The sequence below is a fragment of the Leuciscus leuciscus genome (assembly GCF_965113295.1).
Source record: "Leuciscus leuciscus genome assembly, chromosome: 2".
Lineage (NCBI taxonomy): Eukaryota > Metazoa > Chordata > Actinopteri > Cypriniformes > Leuciscidae > Leuciscus > Leuciscus leuciscus.
Genome location: NC_138726.1, coordinates 44804975 through 44825328, shown reverse-complemented (window position 1 = coordinate 44825328; position 20354 = coordinate 44804975). Strand labels below are relative to the sequence as shown.

Genomic DNA, 20354 nt, shown 5'->3' with positions numbered 1-20354 from the left:
GTATTTGCAAAAAACTAACTTGAGAGTATTTTACAGTACAATGACTTGCAGGGGGATGTTGAACCATTTATATGGTTAACTTGCGGTTAACCAATAAACAGGTTTTTACTGTAGCATTTTACTTTTTTCTTTTTTTTTTTTTTTTTTTTTACAGTGTATTCAATCAATCAATCAATCAATCAAAGCTTTAAGGACACACGTGGTCCAAAACACAAACAATAACAGACAAATACAAATAAAAAAATATCATGCGTTTACATGTAGGCTAAAACGCCAATGGTTCCACATACTGGAGAAGAACCTGACTGAACTTAGGGCTAGGTTTGTCAGAGTTGAAATGATACTGTTTGCAGAGTCTCACATCCTACACATACATCTGTACATGATATTGCGCAGAACACGTGGGCACGCCAACACTGACAAACATTTGGCTTGCACTGCTCCATCGTGGCACCTTAAGTAGCAGCCTCATTCCATCATTATATGCTACATTGAGTTTCTGCATGCTGCTCTTTCTGTAATGCCGCCACAAATGGGCAGTATACAGAGGTACAATATTCTCTAAAAAGTGCAGTCTTCACAGATCCTGAGCACATACCAAATTTGCAAATCAACGTATTAGCTTGTGCATAGATCATACAACACTGTCTATAAATGTCCTAATCATCAGACAGGTCATCAGTTATATAATCTCCGAAGTATTTAGCCTCATCACATACCTTAAGGACAATACCAGACAGAGAAAATTCAGGACATTATAGATTCCTGTCCTCCCTACTCCTAACAATCATAACATTACTCTTCTTTGCATTGTAGTTAATGTCAAAGTCTGAGCCATATTGAGAGGAAACCTTCAATAACTGTTGAAGGCCAGCACTATATGGACAGAAAATCACCAAATCGTCGGCGTACATCAAGTGGTTGATGATAGTGTTATCAACCATACAACCTGTTCCACAGCCGTTTAGCAGCTTCGATAAATCGTCCATATAAACATTAAAGAGAAAGTTGCAAATTGCAAAAAATTGCATACATTGAATGGAGCAGACACCGAGACCCCATTTTACATGCATTGACTGATGAGCATACCAAAAGCCAGAATTCTTTTTTTTATGATTTACCGGTACACGATCAAATGCTTTAGAGGCATCAATAAAACACATAATAATTGTGCAATTATGCCTGTTATACAATTCTAAAATCTCCTTTAAAGCAAAAATACACATACTATCTGTGCCATGTTTAGGTTTAAAACCAAACTGGTTGTCAATGGTCAGGACAAACTGTTCCAACTTATTCAGTAAAGTCCTCACCAGGACCTTGGATAGAATACTGTCCAGAGCTATATGCCGGTAATTATCCATGCTATTTATTTTGCCAGCTTTGTCTTTATTAATAGGCACTAACATCACAGATAAAATAGACTTAAATATTGACGCTTACACCATCAATATTCGTTGGCAAAGATGTTTTACAGTTATCCATTCTTTAGATTTCTTTCCAGAAATCATTTGGATTCTTTTTTTTTGCAGTTTCCTTGCAAGTGAGTCAGGCCTCATTGTGTTTTCATTCCTCTTTATGAAACGTAGGGCATATTTAAAACGTGCATTTGCCCGTTTCTTATATTCAAATAAGGAACCGTGTTTATGTCTGCCTTGACTTCATGTGTGGTATGTATTTGCTTAGTGTATCACATTATTAGCTTAGATTTGTCAAAATCTATTGGAATCAATTGACATTCAAGTCTGCCTGTGGACACATGAGAAGCTCTGTTAGTGTGCCGTGCAGTGTTATAGCTGGCCAAGTCTTGTCCTGTTGTATTATCCTTTTATAAGAGTTACAGTCACCCGCTCCGTCTAGATAAATTCAGAGACACTTGACCAGGTAGTGATAAGTCCTACCGTACTGACCCTGTTTTCTGTCTTTATCTCTGTCTCTCTGTGCGTGTCTGTGTTGTTTCTGCGCTCTTTTCTGACTGGGACGTGTGTGCATGTGTTTGGTGTCATGCCCTTATAGACTTTGATAGCAGTCTGTGTGAGGTGGACAGGAACTGCACTTTGGGACTCTGGGAAAAGGGTCAAGTCTTTAAGCGCTGAATGAGTGCCTTTGTTTTTAGACCACAAGCCTCTGCTGCACTGTATTCTGAGTCATACTATGAGATTAGAAGAGAGAGTACCCGATATGCTCTTTTTTTCAGTTTAGCTTGGTCTCTACAAGTAGGAATCTGTTTTCCTGTGTCAACTGCTTCTCTCCGTCGTTACCTTCCCTCTCTTGTTTCATCTTGAGCTTTTCTGGTGTAAACACAAGTCTTACATGACTGATGCTCATTGGTCACAGAGCTGTACACACAAATTGAGAGCCATATTCTCCCTCAGGTGCTTAGAATGTGTATCTGCCTTACACAGGGTGCCCGGGACACGTTTGAGAACTACTACAGGAAGCAGCGGCGGAAACAGGCCAGACTCGTGCTGCAGCCTCACTCTAACATGGTACGACCTTACACCGCCTGAGAACATGTCTGTCTGACACCCTCCTATAATATTCACTGCACCACCCTAATCACTAACATCACCTGACATAAACTCTCAGGAACTGTGAGGTGGTAAGTCATTAGCGCTTCATAACATAAAAATATATACTTGATTGACATAGATGCATACAATGAACTTGACACCAAGGTATAGTTAATTTAGGGCCTGAAAATTCAAATGGGGACCTCTAGTGTAGATGTGTTCATATAGAGTTTTCATTATCTTGCACAACGATTGGAAAATGATGTTGAACCATCGTTCCAGCTAAAATATAGCTCAGTTGCACTCAGTGTTGATGTCATTACAAAATACTTCAGGTATACACTACTGTTCGAAAGATTAGGGTTAGTAAGATTTCTTTTAAAGAAATTCATACTTTTATTCAGCAAGGAAAAATAATAATTGATCAAAAGTAAAATGTAAAATGAAAGTAAAGACGTGTTACAAATAAATGCTGTTCTTTTGAACTTTCTATTCAAAGAATCCCTCCAAAAAATATTGTAAATATTAAAGGTGAACTAAGTAACTTTTTTACCTTAACAGAACAGCTTCGGAGTCATTGAAATAGTTATATGACTTTTTTCGGGTTGAATGGTGGTCGTCTCTCACCCCCCAAGCGCCTGTGAGCCGAAAAACCACCCTTGCAACTTTAATCCGGCGGGCCGCCGGCTGCAGCGTCAGGAAGTATCGCGTGATATCAGGTCTCACGATGTAACGCTTTGCTTTACGGCAAAAAAATCTGCTAAAATTCTGTCATTATTGCGCTCCCTCACGCTGTTCGAACCCGAATGAAGAAGACGTTTTAAAGAATGTCCCATCTGCTTTGATGTCGTTAATCTACTAGCCTCTGGTATTTGAGAGTCGCCAACGAGTTTTTCGACAGTGTTGTCAAATATCTATTCCGAAGCTGTAGGGGGAGCTCTATAGAGAAACCTGCGAGCAAAAAGCGAGAATACAGCGAATAAATTCCCGAAACTGCATAGCCCTGCTTTAAGCAACTGTTTTCAACATTGAGAATAAGAAAAATTGTTTTCAAGAAACATTGAAGAATTTGACTAACCCCTAATTTTTGACTGGTAGTGTATATTAAAGTCTTCAACACCTTTGCTGAATGTGATTGTACAGGTATGTTGTTATTTGATCAGAAATATGACTTATTAATGATGTAATAAAGGTAAAAAAAATTCAAAGAAATAATGAATTCTAAAGCATATGAAACAAAAATGTTTTAAGTCAATCTAGTTTATTTCAGCAATAAAAATAAAATAAAACAAAAAAAATTATTATAGTAGACTGCTCAATTGACTGATGTTCATAAACTCTCCTTCCTCTCTCCTGTGGTCTCCAGCATGAAACGTTAGAGGGATACAGGCGCTACTTCAATCAAATTGTTGGGTAAGTGCAGTGTACGTTTTATTTTGAATGGCCAAATTAACTGAAAATCAATTATAGATGCTTATAATGTTTTTAATACAGGATAGAATTAAAACTCCTGAATCCTTTTATTGGCTCAGTGTTCAGACCCTCCCATTTGCCAAACACTCCCCTTGCTCTGGCCCTTCCTGATTCTCCATCCCAGTGCTGCCGGAAAACTCTCTGAGCTTTAGAATTTATGGTTCTGGAGATTTGGACTGGCAGATTGGTGTTATTCCGAGTGTCTGGATGGGAATATTGGGAAGGCCGGTGTCTGGAATGGAGGCTTTTGCAAACATCCTAAATTACACAAAAAAGTCTCAGGGCACTCGCACAGTGAGATGTCTGGGATTTTTTTGGGAATGTTGCTGGCCTGTTTGATGACTCTGATTCCTTTGGGTGCTGGATAGCCTCAGTGTGACCATTTGGGATATTAGCGATGTAGTTTAATGAAATGTTTTCATACAGTATTATGTTGTAAAGTACTCACTGTTTCTCTTTCATACCCTTTCTTTGTATATGTCCTGTAGTTTTTTTGTAGTGGAGGACCACATCTTGCACACCACGCAGGGCCTGGTAAACAGGGCCTATGTGGAGGAATTGTGGGAGCTGGCTCTTTCCAAGACTATTGCAGCCTTGCGTACTCATTCAGTATGTCTGCACACTACACACTCAACACACACTGAGCAAGACAAGTCAAAAGACAAGCAGTAAATCTGTTTAGTCAAGGCATCAATTTGAAGGCCAACCTGGAAGGCTAATTCCCCATGACTTCCCTCTTTAGGATAGTGGTTTTCTAGTACAATAAGGTGGTGACTTACATTACTTGAAGACACTGTGCTTTCACATTTCGTTGTACAGCATATACTACCGTTCAAAGGTTTGCAGTCGGTAAGATTTTTTTGAAAGAAGTCTCTTATGTTCACCAAGTCAGTATTTATTTAATCAAAAATGCAGTACAAACAGTAATATTGTGAAATATTGATGTTCACTCTAGCTAATATTTTATAGTAATAGTAATATTATATGGTAGTAGTTATAGTAATATTTTTTTATGAATAGAAACTTACAAATAATTTTTTGTGTGCTTAGTTAAAAAATAAAATAAAAATGTATTGTTTAATTTTATGCACCCTTGATGAATAGAAGAAATAATGTCTCCCCAGCCATAAGAATCCTACTGACTTACAAACTTGAACAGTTGTGTAAATTTACCTCAAATGTGAAGTCTGAAACAGTGGTTTTAAAAATGTAAAGAACTGCCACGGTTGTCCTCGTAAATTAACTCTCATCTGTGTGATGGTAGTTGTCCTTATTTTACTCATAAATTGAAAACACTTCTCTAAAACCTATTAAAATTCTGAGGGAACCTATGGCTCAAAAAGACCAACCCTCCTCTGGGTTTTAGGACTACAAACCAGACTGTTAAGTTCCCAGATTACAATTGTCATACAGTTGTCAGATACTTATTTGCTAAAATCAATGTTTCACATAAAAAAAAAAAAAAAATAAAAAAAAAATATATATATATATATATATATATATATATATATATATATATATAATATTATTATTATTATTATTATTATTATTATTATTTTTATTTTTTATTTTTTTAAACATTGATTTTAGCAAATAAGTATCTGACAACTGTATGACAATTGTAATTTTTTTTTTTACATTTATACCAAGTAATCTTAATCCCTGTGCTTTCCTTCCTCTGCTTCTGCTGTAATCCATCACTCTCTCTTGTGTCTTTGCAGTCTTATTGCACTGATCCAGACCTGATTTTAGATCTGAAGAATCTCATAGTGCTGTTTGCCGACACACTGCAGGTGAGATGGGGTAGTACCTGACCATCAAGACAGCTGTTGTGCTCTTGTTTATATGGATAACTTCTAAGAACAAGGGGTGTCAAATGATTAGATTTTTTTTTTAAATCAAGTAAATAATCACATATAACAATTTTTTTGTGAAAAGTATCATTTTATAGACAATATTGTGACAACAAATATTGTGATAAACAAATACAGCATTGAATAAACATTACAAAAAGGTTCAGTATATTGTTTGATATAATGTATCATATCTCTAGCCTTCAGTCAACTGCAATGCAGTGTCAAGGGCAATTCCACGCAAAACTGTCACATCCATAACGCCAACACAATGCCATGGTATTTAGTTGGAGTTATGGATGTGACAGTTTTGCGTGGAATTGCCCTCAAGTTAAAAGTGATGTGCCTTGAGATCCCTGCATTCTCATTGTCTTTGAATGCAAGTATGTGTTCTTTGTGAATGGCAAAAACACAAATACTCTTAGGTATGTTTTCAAGCTTGAATTATTTAGATGGAAGGAAAATATCTTATTTAATAATTTACATGCGTGTTTTATTTTTTATTAAGAAATACGTTGGACAAATGTAAATGTATAAACAATATTTCATTCTGATTTCTGCTGAGAGTTGCATGCATTGCTTCCTGTTTTCAACTGAGCTGGGTATTATCCACCCCTCTCTTCCCCTCTCTCTCTCTGCAGGGTTATGGTTTTCCAGTAAACCAGTTGTTTGACATGTTGCTGGAGATGAGGGATCAATATGGGGAGATACTGCTGAAAAAGTGGAACCAGTCCTTCAGGTGCTTTCTGCCTCTCCTTTTCTCTCTCCCTTTTCTCTGTTTTCTTCATCTCGATGCCTCGGTTTTTCATTTGAGTAAGGATAATGATGATTTGGTTATCACCTTATGACCCTTGAGAAATCCATACTGAAGGAATTATACTAATAGGGTTATGCCCAAATGTAAGGCACATTCAGTTTAAATCAGGTTATGTTTACTGTACATCATTTGTTCTGATCTGCAATTCAATACTTGGTAACCAAACATCCATTTTTTATGAAATATACATTTTTAATGCCCTCTATCAAAGTACCATTTAAAGAAATTGCCTGAATCTTATACCTGTAGTGCTCAGAGATTTATGTTTGCAGAGGCTGTGGATTACAGGACAGTTGAAGGACAGAGAATTTTTGTCAGGCCAAACTATTAAACTAAAATCACTGATCAAATTACACCCATATGACTAAATCATATTGCTTGAAGGACAAATATTTTCTATTTTTTTTTGTGCTGGGGATCCTTTAAAGAGCATTTAATCCAAAATATGTCAATTCGTTGAAAAAAAAAAATGTTAAAGCTCCTTGGAGCTCCTCGGCTGAATCTTAAGAGCAGATGACTTGGAAAGGTTGTCGTAACCTTGTTGGAGTCGTTTTTAGATCCCTGTTAGAGACACTTGACTCACTCCATAAAAGAATGATGCTCTGGAGTCTTTGAATGACTCAGAATATCATTACTGTGGGAACAGGCATTCAAGGAAGATCTGTTGTGTGTGTTAGCCTTGACTGAGTTACACAAATACACACACAGACAGACACACTTCTCATGAGTCCAGTAAATGGTTTTTAGATTATTTAGTCTTCTTAAATATCCTGCTGTTTTCCTCAGGTTTATGATCAGTTCATCTGTGAAGTCAGGTCTTTTCCCCTCACACTTATTCTGTTGGTTAGGCAAATCTTGGATCAGGACAACTACAGCCCCATTCCCGTGACGTCCCCTGAGGAGTACCAGCGGATCGCAGGCCAATTCCCCTTCCAGGATCCAGAGCTCGACAAGGTGAGCATTAGGCACATAAGAAAGCTTTTATCCTAGATATTTTTCTCACAGATTCCCTCAGTTACACACCCTCCAGTCTCCACAAAGACATAAATATCCTCCTGTTGTCCAAGAAGTTGATTGCTAACATGCGCATCCTCTGAAATACTTGAACAAAGCCATACATTTGAATTCTCCCATTGACGTCAAAAAGAACTACTGCCCAATACTGTTGTAGTAATCAAAGGATGCTACCATTCTTGGTGATACATGCACTTGCAGTTGTTATTTTTCATGCAATAAGGCTGCCTTTGTGTTTTCTTTTATAAAGGGAAATCCCTGGTGCGCTCTATTAGCAGCATTTGTTGCGAATTGTCAATATTTTTTATTTTGATTATTTAAAGCACTTACAATGGAAGTACACAGGGCAAGGCAGCTGTTAAAATACATCCCAGGGATTATATATTACAGCAATCTTAATTCTTGGCTAAAGATAACTTCTTAAGTGACATTTATCATGTTTTAAAGCTACACTGTGTGATATTTTCCCCCATCTAGCGGTGAAATTGTATATGACTACCCAGTGAATATTAGTATCTGTTCCTTTCAATTTTAACTCCTACGGTGGCCTTATTATTCCAAGATTAACATGGCTTCCAGTTCGACTTCGTCCAATTGCGCCTTTAAAACTATCACCTGTGATCCGTCGCAGCACAGATTTATGTTACAAGGTAAACAATACTTTTTCACCATTGACGTGAGGAAAAGTAACGCAAGTTATACTAGAGGTCGTTCTGGCGTTATGCACAACCATATTATGGTTAGACAAGCAACTATAAAACTTCGAATTTACACAAATAGGCTGGATTACCTGCCGAGAAGAAAGCAGGCAACTTCGGCGTCCGTTTTAAAATCTTTGCTCCTCATGAGCTCTGTCCATCTGGGAAAAGTTACTCCAGTATTGACTTTGGTCTTGCTGATTTGCCTGTCACGTTGACGTTTTAATTCTCTCTTTCGCTTCCTTGGCGACTCTGCTACATGTCCTCGTGAATAGGCGTGATCCTCCATCAGCAATCTTTCAAATCTGCCGGCAGTCGCAAGTAATCTCCCCCTCGCATTCGTCTCTGTGTCACTGAGTGTAAAGCGTGAAAGGCGAAGCTTGAATTTACAGGTATGTTTACTTTGGCTAATGTAGTTTCAAGATGGAGGGGCAACATGGCGACCGGCATTCGAACCCCTCACCCGTATGTACTTTCAATGGCAGATTATAAACTTACGAGAATACTTTATTACTTGAAAGAAGTAAATATACATTAATGAGCACATATATTTTTGAAAGAACTAAGTGTTTTTTGCTAAGAATCAACTAAACAAATTACACAGTGTAGCTTTAAAAAAAAAAAGTGTTTCTGTTATACAGCCCCAGAACCAGAAGTGTCTCCCTAGAAAAGTAGTCCCACGTCAAATGAACGATTTAGACAACTTTATAGCTCAAATAAATATTTAAAGAATAATTCACATACTTTAGTTTATATTTCTGATTTCATACACCCTCCAGAACACTTGCTTTATGTACTGTGATTTATTTATTTGTTTATTTTTTATTAATTTACTCATATATTTTTTCCAAACAGATGCCTTTTCCGAAGAAGCTGCCATTTTCTGAATTTGTGCCTAAAGTATACTCACAAATCAAAGAATTCATCTACGCCTGCCTGAAATACTCTGAGGACTTGCACCTTAGGTACGAGCGTTCAAACATACTTTAATCTGTTTCACACCTGCATATATAACCCTTTTGTCCAAATGTTCTCATTAGCAAATCATGCTGCTTGGATGCCAGTTTACGTACCTATTTTTGAACTGCCTTTTTTTAACCTTTCATTCTTCTTTTATGAAATCACTAAACCTGCCCCATTGTCTTTGCCTATCCCCTAGAGTAGCCGCTGAGCCTTAGAGAGGAAGTTCTGTCTGCACCAAACAGTTTCTGTGTGTTTTCCTAATTAATTGCGTGCTTGGTGCTAGTGGGTGTTATTTCAAGGAATTTCTCCTAGTGTTGACTGATCTCTGGTCAGTTTATGATTTCTTAGAATTACTGATGAGGTTGCCAGATGCGCCGAGCTGTTTAGTGTGGCCTACCCTGAATTCCCAGTCTGCAGGCTGTTGGACAGAATAAATGGCTCTGTGAAATGTTGCTTCGGTATGATCTCCCTTTATGATATTTCTCAGAAGAGAAGTCCATTTCACAAGTGTAGAAAACAAACAGTTGTGAAAACAGCACTTGTGGATTTCCCAATAAAAGACCTGCTTAGCAACCTGTTATATAATGTCAGAGAGTAAAATGAATTAAGGCAAAGTTATTGCTCATGATGCTTAGGATACCCTGTATATTAACCTTTAAGTGATTTGCTCATCCCAATCAATTTGTGCTATGGGGATGAATGATGCCACAAATAGTGGTAATGATTAGACTTACAATATTCATCTGGTGGGTGACAGAGGTGAAATTTTAATTTGAATGCAGGATTCAGTGATTCAGGAGTGTTTTTAGGGAGCAGACTTTGGGAATAGAATTGCACCAGTGTATTCTAGTTATTCAATTTATTATCAGTTAAGAACAAGAATAATACCTTCAACCATTACATTTTAAAAATACTCTTAAGAGGATTCTGGAGTCCACAATTGTAACGACCCAGCCAATCAAAATCCATCCAACTTTAAAGTATGCGCTGCAATCACATTACCTTTTATTCAGCAAGGACACATTCAATTGTTAAAATGTGACATTAAAGACAATTGTCACACATTTTTTTCATTTATTTCAAATAAATGCTGTTCTTTTGAACTTTCTATTAATCAAAGAAGTGATAATGTGACAATGAAGATTGGAGTAATGGCTGCTGAAAATTTTGCTGTTCTATCACAGGAATAAATTACACTTTAAAATGTATTCAAACAGAAAACAGTTATTTTAAACGAATAATATTTGACAATATTACAGTTTTTACTGTATTTTTGATTACATTTTTTTTTTAAATGCAGCCATGGACAGCATAAGAAACATAAGCATAAGAAAAACATTAAAAAAATTGTACCGACCCCAAACATTTAAACCATAGTGTTTAAACCATAGAGCACTTAGAATAAAAATAACATTTATCCTTTGGTGTGGACATGGCCATAACCAGTGTTTGGAAATAAGTGAGCTTTAGTGTGGGGTGTTAAGAATTGTGCTATAATAATAACGCCTACAATTGCACTAATGTATTTAGTCAGACCCTTTTTGCCATTCTACACTATACTCTCTCTGTTCTGTCTGTTTTTGGGGGATAGACATTGTTAAATTAGACCTTATTTACTGCATCACAATTTGCTAATACTTTACCATAGGCTAGGTAATCATTTTATTTTTTGTTGTTTAATTAATAAGCATTGCTGTATGGATGATAAGTAATACTAACATTGTATGTGCTCTTACAGTATGAATTGTTTTAGTATAACTTCGTGAAAGGTTAAATAGCATATTGTGAAATAGCATATAGTCTTCTTCATGGCCAGTGTTTGCATATTTGCCATATTTCATTCTTGTTCCACAGATCAGTATACTTGTGTTATTATGCTACTGTTTTTGATAGCGTTGATACAGTTTCTTACAGATAATACCATGATTATCATTGAATTTTTCTTACTGAATGTGGTATCCTGTCAATGACCTGCCCGCACTGTCTATGGGCCTTTTTTCGCTGCACCCGAGCCCTCACTCACAACTCTCTCTCAAGCCCCGTCATCATAATTTTCACACCACGGACACTCTAAGAAAACTATCTAGAAAACTGTCTAAACTAAATTATACATACATGCATGCATAGAAGGAGTTTTAAACTGCCAATTAGTCATTCAGAGAAATTCAAATGTTATTTTTAAATATGAAAAATGTACTGAAGTCTGGAATTCGGTGGCCTCATAGCTGGCTATGGCCATGGGTGTGGACACTAATATAGTTATCATTGTAGTTATCGTTATAGTATTTGTTCATGGACTTTCATCTCACTAATAATTTTAGACATGTCTTTAATTTGGACATATAGTGTACATCATCTTTGATGCTTTTATCCAATACATTTTTTCCATAGTGCACCGTAAAATACAAAAAAAGTGCCTTATCTTAATTAAGTGCCTTACTCAAGCAGGTTTCATTGCTGTGTCACCTCTGTTTAGGAATGAACCTTTGACCTTTTGTATTAAAATCTTTAAGCATTCATCTCCCAACCACCCCTTAACCTCAGTCACGTTGTGTTGTGATCTGATATCTCATCCCTTCTCCTAATACCCTGAATGGAACTGTAGGTCAAGGGGTCGAGGCTAAAGGTCACTGTCTGTAGAACTGTCGTTGGCATTTCCGTCTTCCTCCTTCTGATTGAGCTATGCACTAAGACGAGTCCTCTCAATTGTGATCGTTTGATGTTCCCTGTCTCTGGCTCTTTCTTTGAGTGCCTCGTCAGGTCTGGTTACTTTAGAAGCGGATGTCTCTGTTGGATATCCTAATTCTTGTGTGCATGTTTGTGTAGTTGTTGCAGTTTAAAGGTTTACTAAGGAAATGAGGGAACATGTTTCAGGACAGAGAACATGTAGAAACCGGCATCCTACCAAATTACTACTCCATTATCATCATCATTAGTGATTTGTGTCTGAGACATTGTCTAGCCAACCAGACACTCTTAACAGTGTCGCCTGTAGAGTGGTCCGATAGAAGATGCCTATTATAACAGTAGAAAAGATGAATGTATTTCCTGACTCTGGCTTAATTTCAAGCAATGATTGCCTGTCCAGGACTACCTGTGCTGTGAAAGTATTGTTTTTGGAGATATATTCTACAATCACTGCAAGAATGACTTTAAATGAGCAATAATACCTTTTTTTCCTGTCTGACGGAGTCTGTGCGTCCTAAATTCTCCTAGACTGTCCAAATCCTGGAGAGAGTGTATCTGCAATGGACGTTGAGGGTAACTACTTGGTTTTTTGTCAGAGGTGTCAAAGTATTTGGCTCAGTCCAATCCCGTCTGCAGGATGATTTCATGAAATTATTGAATCTACAGGTATTCATACTGGTGAATGAAATGAGTAAATCACTAAGTTCCATGTGCTTGCCTGCGCACAGTAAGATGGCATTTTGTCCAATCTGGTCTCCGATTATAAATGATACACCCTTGAATTAGATGGAAAAATATACAGAACATAATCAAAAATAATTTATTACACTGTGTTCTCTAGAATGCTTGATTTTGTCTGATCAGTTTTGGCATTCTGCAGTCAAATATTTTTGTATAATAATCACTAAACATTATCCTTTACTTAGTGGTAAAATCCAAACATTGGCTTTTAGACTCTATGGGAATAGTAATTAAAAAGGAGCCTTTTTGGATTTAGCATTTGTATTGTGTTTTAAAGGTGTCCGTGATATATAATTCTGTATGGATGTTGGCAGAGAAAGCTGGCTCAGTTTTATAGGGACCCCTACAAAGACTTTGGCTACTCTCTGCCTGCTCACTTCCACCAGTCATGTTCTATGTGGTTTTCAGAACGTGGCCGGTCCCCACGCTCAAATGTCAGTTAAAATTCAACAATAAACATTTGACCTCTTTTGGCTGCGCTCGCAGTAGTCCGTGCCTCGGCGTGTGGGGTCCAAGGGCTCCAGATCAAGCCAAAATCCCCCGTACACACAGCTAATTTAAGAATACTGTCAAATAATGGCTCGACTCGCTGGATTTTTTCGTATTTGACATATTTGTAAAAATGGATCCCTATTAGCACAAGTGCATGCGGCCAGATGGCGTTCAACCAGAGGTCTCAGATGGTGGGGTCAAAGGATGCTGGGTATGTGTGTAGTGTATGTATGGAAGGGTGTAGAGAAAAAAAAGCGTGTTGCTATTGGTAACGGAAACCTATGATTGACACACCAAAGGAGCAAAAGAACAGCTCTGCATACTACCCAGACTAGTCCACCGGAGGCAATTAGTCCTTGTGGTCTCCCTCTACTAATATTGAGATGAGATGTGGTCAGAGGGGGAGGTAAGGGGCTCAAGTCCATGTGCAGGTGCCTGGAGACCAGACGTCAGGAATGTATGTGACTCCCCCAATGCATGTCCAGCGAACTTTAGACCTCCCTCATGAGAGCCGCTTTACAAATGTGCATTTACCATATTAACCTGAAGTTACCCTTGAGTTAAAGCTTGCTGAAACGTTACTTTTTGTGATGGTTGAATAGCTAATAAACATACGTTCTAAACGTAGCTGTCTTGCGTTCTTCTTCGGTTTAGTTTCTCTTTTTCCAATGAAGTTAATTGGACATTTTCAGTCTCCGTTGGTTCCCTTCTCCTCTGTTTCTCTCAGATCATTGTTTATCAGACCAAACCCCCACCTTAATTTTCACTGAATAAGTGAGAGAGTAGAATGGATGAATAAATCAAACGTAAATGCCAGTAAAACGTCTGTGTTTAATCAGACTACAATTTCTCTTTCTGTATTGCAGCCCCCTCCCTCTTAAAATGAGGAATAGCCAGAGGCTTTTGGATTCATCCAGACACTGTCAGTTTCCAGATTGTCACAAAAGACCAATGCCTCGCTTTCAGTCCTCAATTTAAAGCCAGGCCTTTCCCTAGTTGAGGTTCAACGCTATACTAGGAACATTTCCATATTGTAATGTTCAAGATCAGAGCAGTGTTATGGTATTCAAAATCCATTAACTGATGACTGTAACCTAACATTCCTTTTGCTGAAATTTGAACAAAATTCACAAAACTAAAAATATCTCCGTCACCATGAATTTGCAACGTCACAGTTGATGCTAATATTATAATCTGTATGTAGGTCTGCAAGCAACTTCTCAGCATCTTGTGGTTGAATAGCACCTCCATTTCTCCCTTTTTTTGACCTCCAACTCTCTGCTCTGTTCTGCTCTCCTGTTTGCCAAGTCAGCGGAGAGAGCTCAGAGTTTTTTCCCCCGCTGAGGAGAGGAACGTTTTTCAAATTCCTCCTCTGCTTTTCTCAGCACAATGAGGGACGATTTAGTAATTTGCGAGGAATGCGTTTGTTGCCCAGATCGAGGGGGAAAACTATTGCACCCTGGGCCTTGGCTCATATTGATGGACACGTTTGAGACACATTGTCCCTTTCTTTCTTTTTACTCTTTTAAATAATTTTTGAACCAGTATGTGGGGTGGGGGGGATGTAGAAGAAGATGCAGCTGCAGCCGTACTAACAAGCACAGGACCGCTGGCTGACAAAATTAGCCCCTTTACTCCTCCCCACCCCCATCGTTGAAAAGAAGAATAAAGAAAAGTGATATCCCCCTTTTTCCCTCATGTTGATTTAAACCGTAATATCTGTGTGTGGTTGTTCTCTGGTTTTTGGAACATGCGTTTACTGAAACCCAGAGGGTGTTATTGGGCCCTGATGAGTGGTTTTAAATCCCGCCCATGTCTGTGAGTGTTCATGTGTACATCTTAGAATCTTGCATCTGTTTGGTTCCACTTTGTGCTTTTTTTCTCTCAGAGGAGGTGGAGTATCAAGGCTGAGATTAGAGCACATAGGACTCTCTGTGATTCAGAACGACTGCAAAAACATCTTGCTTGTGATTTTGCACTCCTTATGTTGGGTCTGAAAGAAAATCATTCACACTGCTACACCACTATAAGAGTTCAACGATACCAGTAGCACAAAATGCATATAGCAATTTCAGAATTTGTACAGTTCAAAAGTCTTTTTGTCGGGAAGATTTTTTTATGTTTTTGCTCACCAAGGCTTGATTTATTTGATAAAATAGACAAACAGCAATATACAAATTTTAAATAATTAAAATTCTATTTTAATGTACTTTTAAATGTAATTTACTGATTGCAAAGCTGAATTTTCAGCAGCCATTACATGATTTTTTAGAAATCATTCTAATTTGCTGATTTTGTGCATTTCTTATTATAATTTTGTGGAAAACGGGATATATTTTTTTAAAGAACAGCATTTATTTGAAATGGAAAACGTTTGTAACAGTATAAATGTCTTTATTGTGTTTTCTGATAAATTTGCATTATTGCTTAAAGTATTATTTCTTTAAAAAAAAAAAAACTACTGACCTACTGAAAACATGTGAGATATTTTATATAATCTAAAAAGGATATAAGGGATCTGGTGTTGGTGGGGCAAGACACAACCCCATACCGTTACACTTAGTCCACAATGTTCCTCCAATCCTGAATATGTGGTTATGGATTTGCATTATAGGCATAAATATGTGCATTTATAACTGTATTCCTAATTAGATGAATTTTCATGTTCAGCTCAACAGAAATTGATGACATGATCCGTAAATCTACAAATCTCCTGCTCACACGAACCCTTAGCCACTGCCTACAGTATGCCATAAAGAAGAAAAACGTAGGACTGGCAGAGGTGAGGTTCTTTCTCTCTCTTCCATTTGTGTCTGTGATTATTTGCACACATCTATGTTGTTCTTTATTGATGTCCTTTGCTGTCTCAGTTTCAATCCAACCTCAACAGAGAGTCTCTGTCTGGACTCTCAGTTTTCAAGATGCTAGACATCACTGGAAAACTGTTCTTGTGTCACATTATATCCACATCTTGTAGACAGACCCCTTTAGTACCATTTTTCTCTCACTCAAGATGGGAAACAACTGCAGTTTTGGTGAATACCAGTCACTCAGATTATTAATTACTATAGATGATCAATTACACGCCATTTTTATTTTTTCATTCAAATATATAAAACCACTGTCTATATATGTGAAATTGAAGAATACAATTTTGCAAGCTATAGCATGTTATTATCTTACCCAGTCTATTGTCTGCCTGCAAAGAAGCACTCACGAAAAAGACTAACTACATTGATGATCAGACTCAGCAGCTTTTCATTATTATTAATGAAACAACCCCTAAAAGTTGTTTTATATAAAAGTTGCTATATCTAAACAACATTTCAGGTCAAAGCCCAATCTGAGGCGGATTGTTCGCAACAGTGACGGACAGATAAAATGACCTGTCACTGGCTGGTAGCATGTGCCATTTCCCCCCCCCCCCGCTTTGCTCTCACTCCATCCCTGCTTTACTCTCCCCGTGTTTGTCGCTCAAATGTGGTTAGTTTCTTCTCCGATCTGCTGATTCTGCTTGCAGTCAGGTCTGTTTATAACCCCTCAAATCCAGATGTGTTCTGTTCAGATGGGTGCCACTGATGAGAAAATGATGAAAGAATAGCAGAGGAAGAAAGAAAGACATTCAGTGTTGTATTTTGAAAAAGCAAAGGCTTTATTATTGGTTTCAGGTAGTTTGCATAGCAAAGTCTAGTCTTACTACTACCATTACTTTATATACACACACACACACACACACACACACACACGATCAGATATCAAGCTCCTTCCTCCCCCTCTCCTGCCCCGGATCTGGTGGAGGTGCGGAAGTGTGACCCGGGCTCTGCATCAGGCTTCCCTCCCTGCGTGGTGTACCATGACTGGAGAGAGGGAGGGAAAAGCAGGTCCAAGCTAAAGGTCTGGGCTCAATTAGCACCAATGCGCATCAGCGCCTTGCTGCTGACAGCCCTGCCCTGCCTGTGGACCTCAAACTCTGCACCACAGACCATCTAACTAAACGTAGAGCTGCTCCAGGTCTCCGTCCCACAGACAAACCCTCTCTGTCCCTTTAACCATACCCTTGACTTCCTCTCCGTACCCTTTCCCCTTTAGAATTACTCCCACATAGAGCTTTTGCTAGTTATTACTCATACCGCTAGAATCTTTTCTCCAAACATTGATTTTCTCTTTGATGACCGTACTATGTGGTTTTACAAACAAAGTTCCGATAAAAAAAGCTGGATTATTACTAAAAGAAAAGCTCTGTTAGATGTAAAAATGTTAATCTATCAACATAACTGTTAAAATTGTTTACAAAGTGATAAACACTACCACTCAAAAGTTTGGAAGTTTTTGAAAGTCTCTTAAGCTCACCAAGACCAATTTATTTCAACAAAAATACAGTAAAAATAGGAATATTTTGAAATATTACTGTCATTTTAAAATAACAGTTTTCTTTTTTAATATATTAAAATAATTTATAAAATTAATTTAATGCTGTAATGGCAAAGCCTAATTTTCCGCAGCCATTACTCAAGTCTCAAGTGTCACATGATGCTTCAGAAATTAGTATATTACAGAAACTACTCATTAGAATTGTCTTAAAATGTCTGTACTGTTACTTATGACACATTTTATTGCATCTTTGCTGAATAAACATTTTCATTTCCTTCCAAAAGAAAAGTTACTTACGCAAACTTTTAAACGTTAATGTACAGAGTAAAAAAAATATTTTCAAAGCCTATTAATATTATAGTCAAAGCATTATTTGTAAATGGAGGATATGCACATGATGTCACTGCAGTTACACCTACTGAGTGGCAAAAAGACTAAGTGGCAGTGTTGCTGTTGAACTTGAATTTTGTATTTCATCAAATTTATTTGTATCGCGCTTCACAATACACAATGTTTTCAAGCACCTTTATAGACAGTGAGTCATAATGTTATGTCTATTATGCCAGGTTCACACTTACTCCGTTTGCAGTGCATATTTTTTTCGTGCCCATGTTAACAGGTAACATGCGTTCACACTGCGCACTGATGCGGTCCGGAAATGGGTTCCAGGAACAGCGTCTGCAGCAGTGCAGCGATCATTTACGCATCGAGATTTGCTGTGCTGAATTAAAGTGACAGCGCATTGTTCACATAAAAATAGACATGGATTGGCACGAAAATGTAGTAATTTCACCATAAATGCATATTATTAAACTCTACAGTTTCACAGTCAACATACTGTATGGCTTTTTGCCTAGGGTAAAGCAAGGAAAACTACACCTTACCTCAACCAGGCGACCTCTCTATGTGGAGGTGGAAAAACTAGTTCTTTATGACCCGCAGGATTTCTTGTATAAAGATTTAAATACAAAATAAAAGGTGCGAGAGTCGGCTCTTTTTTAAAGTTTTAATTTAAAATGTTTGTGATTTTAACTTAAATTTACTTTTCTTATATGTTTTGCTACTTGCTTGAGCAACCTAATATAGGCCTGTAAATCTATATAGAAGTAATGCATTGAATAATACATCATTTACATTTAGTGTGATTAAACCTGAATACTTCTATGAAAGATTGTATAACTGTACTGTGCACAATGAGAATCGCAATGCTGACAACATTTTCAGTAACAACTTTTGGATTTTAAATAATGAATAAATGTTGTGTTTGTGGTATACAGCCGCGGATCAGTGGCGCACTGCAAAAGCGGAATATGTGAAAGCACAATAAGCACGTGCTGCTCCTGCATCACATACGTACTGCAACGCACCGCAAACATACTGCAAACGGAGTATGTGTGAACCTGGTGTTTGTGCTTTTAACGAGTTTTAGGGCTGGGTGATATGACAATATATAACAATGATTTAAGTTGTATTTAAAGTGATACAGCAGATACAGCGTTTACATGCTTTGCTTCATGTATTTCCCTGGCACATAAAAATGTTAGGAAACTGATTCCTGGCCGACACGGACCACTGGTTCTTTGGTAAGTAGTAAGGATCACTGTCGAGTCCAACTGCTTTTATTTAAGCAGATAATCATTTGTTTGACTCCCGTTTTCGCAAATTCCCCTACTAAAGCTTGTCATGTTGCAGGATGTTTTGCCACTCAGTCCGGCTAAGGGGGCAAAGTGACGTCAATGCATACCCTTTTATAAAACAAAGATTATTGGAATAGGTTTACAAGAAAATTCTGTTTCCGTCTTTCTACTTCAAAATTTCACATTAAATGCATTGTGTTACCTGCCATTTCTTTGTCATTCTTTGTGAAATTTACTAGCAGTTTCTGAGTTAAAATTGTTCCTAAGTAAATCCTACACCATTTGTTTCAGCTCAGTCTGATAGTTAGAAAGCATACAAATCTTCACTTTTTTACGCAAGTAACTAATTGTGCTGTATCAGTCAAAAATTGTATTAGTCTTAATTTGAATCATTTGATTCCCAAAGTTGGTTCAGATCATCGTCAACACCACTCACCTGGAGCAGTCCTGTCACTACCTAGAAGGGTTCATCTCCAACATAACCAACGTGCCTCCTGACACCATTAATGCCACCAAACTCTATGGAACCTCAACCTTCAAGGTAGGAACCTGCAGCTTGTGGTTGAATGAATTATTATTTAGTATTTTTAACATGCATGTTGTGCCTGTTTAGTTCTTTCTTTCTTCATTCTTTGCTTCTCTTTGTATAGGATGCAAGGCATGCTGCTGAAGAGGAGATCTACACTAACCTGAATCAAAAGATTGACCAGTTTTTGCAGCTGGCTGATTATGATTGGACAGCAGTACAGGGAGGTGGACAGGCCAGTGACTATCTGAGTGACCTCATTGCTTTCCTCTGTAGCACCTTTGCAGTGTTCACTCACCTGCCCGTGAGTATTTCGTCCACATACACATTTGTTTGGACATAGATTACATGAATGCTTTTTATTTGCATATTATTTGTACCCAGCCAAGGAGAGATTATGGTTCTGTGAGGATCCTGGGCGCCATCTTAAACTCACCTTACATTGAAAAAGATGGGCATACAGCACAAGCTTTTTTTTAAACACTGTGCAATACAAGAACTTAAAGAAGTTTTCAGAGGGTTAAGATGTTATTGAATCTTTTAATAGTGGCTTTACATTCTGCAATTG

General features: G+C 37.7%; 1 protein-coding gene across 2 annotated transcripts in view; it reads left to right on the top strand.

The window, feature by feature from the left end:
* The window catches only part of exoc6b (exocyst complex component 6B), a 98844-nt gene that overhangs the window by 39688 nt on the left and 38802 nt on the right, over positions 1–20354 (top strand). For both annotated transcript variants that reach the window (XM_082158843.1, XM_082158842.1), the window contains exons 9-18: positions 2406–2489; positions 3880–3926; positions 4475–4595; positions 5708–5779; positions 6481–6578; positions 7505–7610; positions 9224–9333; positions 15923–16034; positions 19667–19801; positions 19911–20090. In XM_082158843.1, coding sequence (XP_082014969.1) covers positions 2406–2489; positions 3880–3926; positions 4475–4595; positions 5708–5779; positions 6481–6578; positions 7505–7610; positions 9224–9333; positions 15923–16034; positions 19667–19801; positions 19911–20090 — 1065 coding nt within the window. The remainder of the gene's footprint in view (positions 1–2405; positions 2490–3879; positions 3927–4474; positions 4596–5707; positions 5780–6480; positions 6579–7504; positions 7611–9223; positions 9334–15922; positions 16035–19666; positions 19802–19910; positions 20091–20354) is intronic.